General features: G+C 48.1%; 2 protein-coding genes across 8 annotated transcripts in view; both read right to left on the bottom strand.

The window, feature by feature from the left end:
- The window catches only part of MPV17 (MpV17 mitochondrial inner membrane protein), a 14,414-nt gene extending 9,506 nt beyond the window's left edge, over positions 1–4,908 (bottom strand). For 3 of the 5 annotated variants that reach the window (XM_011972625.1, XM_011972629.1, XM_011972626.1), the window contains exon 1: positions 4,256–4,886. In XM_011972625.1, the coding sequence (XP_011828015.1) occupies positions 4,256–4,325 (70 nt within the window). In that variant the 5' untranslated portion in view covers positions 4,326–4,886. Of the gene's footprint in view, positions 1–4,255 lie in introns of all 5 variants that reach the window. The other 2 variants (XM_011972628.1, XM_011972627.1) reach the window with 2 other exon arrangements.
- A 2,682-nt stretch (positions 4,909–7,590) lies between these two features.
- GTF3C2 (general transcription factor IIIC, polypeptide 2, beta 110kDa) overlaps positions 7,591–9,371 on the bottom strand; it is a 29,310-nt gene continuing 27,529 nt past the window's right edge. For 2 of the 3 annotated variants that reach the window (XM_011972623.1, XM_011972622.1), the window contains 2 exons: positions 8,905–9,012; positions 7,591–8,633 (listed from right to left, as the gene is read on the bottom strand). In XM_011972623.1, the coding sequence (XP_011828013.1) occupies positions 8,415–8,633; positions 8,905–9,012 (327 nt within the window). In that variant the 3' untranslated portion in view covers positions 7,591–8,414. The remainder of the gene's footprint in view (positions 8,634–8,904; positions 9,013–9,371) is intronic. The other variant, XM_011972624.1, reaches the window with a different exon arrangement.

Raw genomic sequence — 9,371 nt, 5'->3', positions numbered from 1 at the left:
ATTCTCCTGCCTCAGCCTCCCGAGTAGCTGGGATTACAGGGGCCTGCCACCATGCCCAGCTAATTTTTGCATTTCTAGTGGAGATGGGGTTTCACCATATTGGCCAGGTTGGTCTCAAACTTCCGACCTCAGGTGATCCGCCCACCTCAGCCTCCCAAAGTGCTGGGATTACAGGCGTGAGCCACCACGCCCAGCCACTTTAAGGAGTATTTCAAAAAGCTTCTCAGTTCCAAGGGACTGAGCAACAGCTGCCCTTAGCAGGGGCTTGTTCAATAATACATCCTTATAGTGGCTCTCCATCTTTCCCTAAATGGGATCATTTCCTACTCCCTAACAAGGTATCTGCACATAAGCTTCAGGCTCTGCTTTCTGGAATCCAAGGCTAAGATGGTTATCCATGTTCAGATTATAGTAAGTGGAACAAACCTAACCCAAACACCACTATAAAAAGAATACAGCTTAGGCAATATGGCAAAACCCCATCTCTACCAAAAAACAAAAGAAATTAGCTGGGCATGGTGGTGCAAGCCTGCAGTCCCAACCACTCAGGAGGCTAAGGCAGAGGATCCTCTGTTGCCCAGGCTGGAGTGCAGTGGCACAGTCACAGTTCAGGATGGGATCATGCCACTGCACTCCAGCCTGGGCAAAAGAGCAAGACCCTGTCTCAAATAATAATAATAATAATAATAATAATAATAATAATATAGTTTATTGTGCCTGGGTTGCCAACACTTACAGAAAGAACAAACCTGTTGAGTCTTTAAGTTTATGGAGCATTTAAAAACATTTCCAGGTGGCGCACAGTGGCTCACACCTGTAATCCTAGCACTCTGGGAGGCCGAGGTAGGTGGATCACTTGAGGTCAGGAATTCAAGACTAGCCTGGCCAACATGGAGAAAGCCCGTTTCTACTAAAAATACAAAGAAGTAGCCTGGTGTGGTGTTGTGCACCTGTAGTCCCAGCTACCCAGGAGGCTGAAGCATGAGAACTGCTTAAACCCAGGAGGTGGAGGTTGCAGTGAGCAGTGAGCACCACTGCTCTCCAACCTGGGCAACAGGGTGAAACTTTGTCTCAAAAAAAAAAAAAAGAAAGAAAGAAAGAAAAAGGCCGGGCTCAGTGGCTCACGCCTGTAATCCCAGGACTTCGGGAGGCCGAGGTGGGCGAATCACGAGGTAAAGTGTTTGAGACCAGCCTGGCCAACATGGTGAAACCCCATCTCTACTAAAAACACAAAAACTTAGCTGGGCGTGGTGACAGGCGCCTATAATCCCAGTTACTCGGGAGGATGAGGCAGGAGAATCGCTTGAACCTGGGAGGTGGAGGTTGCAGAGTGAGTCGAGATCATACCACCGCACTCCAGCCTGGGCAACAGGGCAAGACACTGTCTCAAAAAAAAAAAAAAAAAAAAAAAAAAATCCAAAACCTTTTCACAGTGATACTCCTATACTGACCCTGTGAGGTCATATAACTAAACTCAAGAATTTTTTGTTGATTTTTTTTTTTTTTGAGATGGAGTTTCGCTCTTGTTGCCCGGGCTGGAGTGCAATGGCACGATCTTGGCTCACCGCAACCTCTGCCTTGTGAGTTCAAGTGATTCTCCTGCCTCAGCCTCCCAAGTAGCTGGGATTACAGGCATGCGCCACCACGCCCCGCTAATTTTGTATTTTTAGTAGAGACGGGGTTTCACCATGTTGGTCAGGCTGGTCTCGAACTCCCGACCTCAGGTAATCTGCCCACCTTGGCCTCCCAAAGTGCTGGGATTACAGGCATGAGCCACTGTGCCTGGCTCTTTGCCCATTTTAAAAATTGGATTTTTTTTTTTTTTTTTTGTGATGGAGTCTCGCTCTGTTGCCAAGGCTAGAGTGCAATGGCATGATCTCGGCTCATTGCACCCTCTACCTCCTGGGTTCAAGCAATTCTCCTGCCTCAGCCTCCCGAGTAGCTGGGATTACAGGCATGCGCCACCACGCCCCGCTAATTTTGTATTTTTAGTAGAGACGGGGTTTCACCATGTTGGTCAGGCTGGTCTCGAACTCCCGACCTCAGGTAATCTGCCCACCTTGGCCTCCCAAAGTGCTGGGATTACAGGCATGAGCCACTGTGCCTGGCTCTTTGCCCATTTTAAAAATTGGATTTTTTTTTTTTTTTTTTGTGATGGAGTCTCGCTCTGTTGCCAAGGCTAGAGTGCAATGGCATGATCTCGGCTCATTGCACCCTCTACCTCCTGGGTTCAAGCAATTCTCCTGCCTCAGCCTCCCAAGTAGCTGGGATTACAGGCATGCGCCACCACGCCCCGCTAATTTTGTATTTTTAGTAGAGACGGGGTTTCACCATGTTGGTCAGGCTGGTCTCGAACTCCCGACCTCAGGTAATCCGCCCACCTCAGCCTCCCAAAGTGCTTGGATTACAGGCATGAGCCACCACGCCCAGCCCCTAAACTCAAGTTTTAAAAGAGGAAACTGAGGCTCAAAGAAGTTTACTGACTTGTCCTGATTAATGCACCTACTAGGTGCTATGGCTTTAAGATTCACATCCTGGTCTTCTAAGTCTGAAATCTCTGTACTGTTTTCCAGTGTGATGAGCTATCCCATGGGACCTTAGGAGCTACTGTGCTGGCATCCAAAAATGGCTCAACTAAAGCCACTTTCACCTTTTATTTGTAATTTAATCCAAATACACTGAACAGCAGGGAAGGAATAGTCTGAATGGTCTGAAACAGTCTGGGAAAAGTGCTGAGAGGCTACATTTTGCTTCAGGTCTGAGCTGGGACGTCAGCATAGCCTCAGTCGCTGTGGAGGTGAAGGGCTCCAGCACTGAGAGCCCGGAACTCCAGCCACATGTCGGCACCTAGGCCTCCTTGGAGCTCTAGCTCCTGCCATTGTCAGCCGCAGATGCCTTGGGTAGGGAAATATAAGGACTCTTTCCCTCCCTATTCTTGATGACCACAAGGGGGAACCTTCCATCTGGCAGTTATGGGCCCTGAGGGAATCTGAGCCTGGGCAAAGGGCCCAGCGTGTCAGTTCCCATCACAGCCACACTGTCCAGCATGAGTCACCACACACGCAGCCAGGTGAGTCATACAGGCTGACGGACACTGAGGACAGGACGAGAGGTGGTTGGGCACCGGAGACTGGAGAGGGGCCCAGGGAAGGGCCAAAGAATCCATATCCTGGCCATTCATGGAGTTAACTTTCTGTGCTGATGTAGGGCTATTCTGGTTACAGGATCCCTGTTCCACTCTGGCTTTCAGTAGCCCCCAATCCCTTCCAACAGTCATCTTCTTAGAAGCCCAGTCATCACTAGAATCCTGTTCCCCTCCTCTAAACATGGGCAAGACCTCATCTTAATGTGATCACTCTTTGTACCCCAAATGTTCTAAGGCCTTCTGTCATTCCCCCTATAAGACTTACTTATCTTCGTGCCATCCTCTTACATTAGTTAACTTGCAAAATGAAGATGGTAACAAATGCAGGTAGGTCACTGCATTACCTCTGTGAGGTTAGTACTCAATCACTGCATTTGGAGTGACTGGTATCTGATCACTCCAAATGGATCAGGATGGAGTGATCAGATACCAATATACTAACCTTGGTTAGTATATTGTTTGGAGATACATATTTAGGCAGTAAATGATAAGAAAAGCAAATGAATGATATAAACAAAACTCTGGAAATTTTGGGTGAATTAGGAAGAGGCACTCAAGAGGTCTCAAAGCTGATTACTGACACAGGAGTGTTCAGTATTAATGCCATTTAAACTGTACATACACGTCTTAATCATTCTTTTGCATGTTTCACAATAAAAAATACCACAAAAAACTGGGGTAAGAGTCTTGATTCAGCACTTATTAGGTGTGATCTAATATGGACTCAAGTAACCCTCCTAACTCACACACCTTTGTTGGGGCCCTATGCCATAATGTATATGAAAGTGTTTTGTGTACAGTAAAATGTTAGTTTTCCAAGTTGAGGCCTCCTGGGGCAATGCCTTTATCCTTCAGGATTGACTGTTCAGCTTTTTGAGGACTTTGAAATCCTAAAACCCCACTGCACAGCTTGGCCAACTACGTATACCCCTTAAAAACAGCCTTGGGCGCCACCCTCCAAAACAGACTGGGGACAGTGTGGGATGAAAGACAGCCAACCCTTCAAGAGAGCTGAACAGAAACAGGAAGTGAGGGTGGTGCAGTAGGGCAAGCCTCTGGCTTCCAAATCAGTCTGCCCTGGTCCCACTCAAGTCCTAGAGGGACACTCACCAGCTGTCAGGACCTGTACTTTCCACGGGTGAGCAGCCAGGGCCCGCTGGTATGCCCGCCAGAGTGCCATGCTTCCTGTCAAGCCAAGAGGAGAGGGGGGTCACCCCTACTGTCCCTCTCCACGACTAAGAAGTCGCCTGACATTCCCTTGTGCCCACTCCCTTCCCCTTCCCACTTCCAGTGTGACTTAAAGTGACAGAGGTCACATGAGGGATGCTTCCCAGACAGCTTCCTGTGGCAGGAGTCGGCTTAGACAATTGGGGAAGAGAGAAAGGCTGTGGAAGCTATGGCCTCCTGGTAGCAGCCACAAGCCACCTCAGTCCTGAAGCCGGACCACCTGGAGGCCTCCGTTCCCGACCGAGACAAGCATGAGGACAGCTTTGCTCTAGCTTCTACCCAGAGCTTGGGTGCCTCAAAAGATAGCTTGGTCCGTCTCAGATTCAGACTTGGTTGGAAACAGTTTGTAACCTTCCTGAGTCCAGCTCCAGACCAAAAACAGGGCCCGTCACTGCCCGGATATAGGATGACCACACGCTTTGTGGGCACTCATGGCTTGCGACGCTTTGAGCCAGAGACCGCAGATCACCCGCCACTCACCTGAGCGCGAGCTGGGCGCGGAGACTCCCTCCAACCTGACAGGCTGGCCTAGGAACTTCCGCCACAAGCCCCGCCCCTTCCGCCCAGCGTCCTTCGGATTTTGCAGCCAGGGTAGAAATGAGAGGACCGAGCCGTGAATACCCGTGGAGAGCGACCCCTTTTCCAGCGGGACTGTGCCGGACCCTGGTGTGGGGCCCGCCAGCCATATTTCTCACCTGAGTTGGACCCTCTGCCTCCTCCTGCCCCTTCTCTCCCCTCGAGGCCCAGGCCTCTCTCAATCCGGTAGTCTCATTGTTCAGCCCACCCTCCGCCCATAACTGGCCATAACTACGATCCTTATCTCAGCAATCGTAGTTAGGGAACTATAAGTTATGGTTAAGTGCGTGTTTTGTCTCTAGGTTCTTCATTGGCCTCAACTGTGAGCTCATGAGCGGGTACAACTTGGGTCGTTTATATTTGTCGTCCTCATAGCAACTATTTCAGTGCTTTGCCGCAAACAGCCACTTAAGAAATACTGCATATGTATGATTCTTCCACAGAAAGCATTGGAATTAGAACTTCAGAAGACATTAGGTATTGGCTCCCAAACTAACGGGCTGCATGTGCAGCCTTAGTCATGACTAGACTTGATCTGCATCTAATGAGGGAGGTTACACTATTGACTTTCAAAATTCGGCTCCTCAGTTCTAGAGATTTTTCAGATGTTTGTGTGTGGGAATGAGAGGGGCAGCATTATTACAGCTGCTTCTCCAACTTTTTTTTTTTTTTTTTTTTAAGTATATACTTCTCAAAAGACCCATTTTTAACAATGGGGCCCACAACTGCATATTTGAAAACCAAAGCTAGGTGATTTCTTAATCCCCTTCCAGCTCCAACAGAGTCTGTGAATATACAGCAATATCCTTTCTAGAGCGTTGGAAATGTCTACAATATCCCTGGCAATGGACTTGTCAGGCTGCAGACTTTACTTATCTCCAGGGAGCCCACACGTCAGGAGGCACACTCTTTCAGGCTCTCCACCTGCCCAGCTCCACCCCCAATTTACTCAATTCCTTTATGATTAAGGCAGGGAGACTCCTGCCACAAATCCTGGAGAAACAGAGTAGGGAAGCAAGAGACGTCAGTGTCACAAACATTTAACTAAAACACTACTTGCAAAACAGCATGCTAGAGGAGTTAATTGGCACAAGTAAATGTAATAGGAGACCAAATGTGGCAGGCTGTAAAGTTATATTCTGAAGTTATACTGAGTTCAAATCCCCAGCACCACCACTTACTAGTTATGTGACCTTGACCTTTTACAGACAGCCTACCCTCTCCAACTCTTTTATCATTAAAATGGCAATACCTACCTTACAAAAGTGACATATGCAAAGTGCTCAAAATGGATCAAGTGCTTAATGCTTGTTTATCCTTTTTCCTTCCTTCCCACTTGGGAACACAAGGAAGGGAGGCTATTTTTTACTGGAGAAAACTGGGAAGCTCTTTGGTGAAGGTGGAATTTGAGCTGGGACCTTTCTGAAGGATGAATTGAACTCAGATGAAGATGGTGGAAAAAGACACTCTGGCGAAGGGAGGAGTATGAGAAGAGGAATAAAGGTAGAGAAGTGTATGAACAATGGATAGTATGAAGTGGATATATTGGCAGGTAGGGTTAGAAAGAGAAAAAGCTTCTGGTAGAGAAAAAGAACAAGGTCAAGATCAGGGCTGAGACTCAGTTGCAGAAGCAGGGCTGCCAGCACCAACCTACAGCCTCAAGTGCGGATCCCCAGGTCTCATCTTTTCTACCACTGAAAATAGGAAGGGGGCTGCCCTGTAGAATTGAGTAAAGCTTCTCTTCAACAGAAGGCACTTGCCTAACAGCTCAAAAAACAAAACTGGCTCAATGTGAGCTGGATCCCAATAGGGTTGCGCAACACTTGGCTTCTTTGCACTGACATAGGTTGTGGTTTCTCTGCTGTTGATGGACTTGGGTTTCCTCCAGGTCTGTTTTCTCATCTGTACAGGATGGGGTCTCGCTCCATCACCCAGGCTGGAGTGCAGTGGCAGGATCTCGGCTCACTGCAACCTCCACCTCCCAGGTTCAAGTGATTCTTCTGCCTCAGCCTCCCGAGTAGCTGGGATTACAGGTGTGCACCACTACACCTGGCTAATTTTTTATATTTTTGGTAGAGACAGGGTTTCACCATGTGTTGGCCAGGCTGGTCTCTAACTCCTGACCCTAAGTGATCTGCCTGCCTTATCTCCCAAAGTGTTGGGATTACAGGCATGAGCCACCACACCTGACCGGGACTTAACTTGATCCCTTCTTAAAGGAGGTTTTCTGATAGATGAAGTCCCTACACTACTTATTTGGCCAGTCTAGAATGCCAGAGTGTTTTGTTCCAGGTAGGCACTGGTCTCATCTCCACTTTCTCCAAAAAGCAGCTGCCTGTTTTATTTCTATTTCCTGAGGTCATCCAACTATTTCCCTCCAAACCCCAGCCTACACTCCTAGGCATTTCAAGACCATGGTTTGCCTATTTCTCATCACTGGGGTGTGTCCTTGCTTAGGAGGCAGTATCATAGTCACTGTGAGTCTGCAGCATCCCACAAGAAGCCTCTAACAAGATGAGATATAACATTACTGTACTTGGGTTCTGAACACCTCCTACACACAGAACTGAAGTAGGTAAACATTCTAGTAAGTCAACAATGTGACAGTATAATGAAGGATCAAAAATCATGACGTGTAAAAGAATGGTTGAAGTAACTGAAGATATTTAATCTAGAGAAGATTTGGGAAACACATGATAGGTATGGTTAAATACTTAACAGGGCAATCACAGGGAAGATGACTGGATTTCCTTACACCCATGAGTGAAATTTATAGAAGTATACTCTGACTTGATATAAAGGAAGATTTTAAAAAACATGACTGTTCAGGAGTGTTCAAGTAGGGTCAGATGACCAGTGATTGGGAATACTTCGTAAGCAGGAGCAAGTAAGATCTGAGCCACTGTTCTATCAGTAGGGTGTCTGTGGTGTTCCTTGGTCAAAGAAGTACTCTAAGCAACTTCAGTCTCACAAATTACTATCACCCTTGTGGGCATACATGATGGTTACCCTAAAGAGGAAGTTTCAGAAGGCAGTAATATTGGATCCTGGAATAGTCAGACAGGAGCCTTCATGCATACACCCTTTTCAATTCTCCATACACCCATTCACAAGTGGTCGCAAAAACACCCAGTACCTTTACTTGGCTTTACCCACTTAACAATATGCTCAATATGAGCAGTTTGACTCCCAAGCCTAGGTCAGGCCTGAGTGTTTCTCATGAGCCATAGTCTTAGGCTGAGGAGCCTTGAGAGTTGGTGGAGGGAGAGCCCCCCTGCCCGCAGGGGGCTGTGATCACAGAAGTCTGTAGAAAGAGTGGGATCTAAGGAGTCCTGGGGAGGCAGGCCTAAAGGTCCAGGCCTGGCATGATCACTGTCCAGGGAAGGCCCCCAGTTCCTATGGCTCTGTGCATAGGGGCCATTTGTTCTTGACCGACTTCACTCCAAGGATCAGGTGTGGGCCAAGGCTAGGGAGTGGGCAGAAGGCGATGGCTGGTTGGAGAGAAGCCAGGCCGTCTAGTGGGGGAGGATGGTTGGAACATAGCATTGAAGTGGGCTCGGCTTTCAAGCTGCATACGGTGGCCCAGTGGGGAGGCGAGTCCACGGACAAAATGGATTCGAACCAGCCCTGACTGCCCCCCAGATACCAGCCATCCATAGGAGTCCAGGTTTGGGCTGAAACGTACCTGTGAAGAGAACAGAAAGAGAGAGATCCTTATGGGTGGTGCTTTAGGGTGACTCTAGCTATATGAACAAAAAAAATGAGCCACAATCTGAAAGGACAGGACCATGAGGGGTGAGACAGGTAAGAACGAGAAGCCAGTGAATGAGGTACATCTGTCATGCTCTGGAGGAGGAGGAGGCTGTCATCTGTGTAACCTTTTCATCTCCCATTTCATCAGCCCCAGGCCCAGAATTGGGGGAAAAGAGTGGAGGGTGGAGAGGATGAAAGACTACCTTATGAATAGCCTCCAGCTGCAGCCTGTCCAGGCAGAGTTGAGAATGCCCCTCTCCCTCCTGCATGCGCAGCATTGGTTCTCTACGGAGCAGATCATGGAATGAACCCTGGGGAAGGGAAATGGAAGAGGAGGGAGAAAGTGAGAGGCTCCTTTTTTTATTTTTATTTACTTATTTTTTTTGAGACAGTCTTGCTCTGTCGCCCAGGCTGGAGTACAGTGGCGTGATCTCGGCAGCTCACTACAATCTCCGCTTCCCGGGTTCAAGCGATTCTCCTGCCTCAGCCTCCTGAGTAGCTGGGATTACAGGTGCCCGCCACCATGCCCGGCTAATTTTTTGTATTTTTAGTAGAGACATGGTTTCGCCATGTTGGTCAGGCTGGTCTTGAACTGCCCATCTCAGCCTCCCAAAGTGCTAGGATTACAGGCATGAGCCACCACGCCTGGCCCTTTTTTTTTTTTTTTTTT

Source organism: Mandrillus leucophaeus, unplaced genomic scaffold (genome assembly GCF_000951045.1).
Source record: "Mandrillus leucophaeus isolate KB7577 unplaced genomic scaffold, Mleu.le_1.0 Scaffold13, whole genome shotgun sequence".
NCBI classification, from domain to species: Eukaryota; Metazoa; Chordata; class Mammalia; order Primates; family Cercopithecidae; genus Mandrillus; species Mandrillus leucophaeus.
This window is presented reverse-complemented; position numbering and strand designations above follow the sequence as displayed.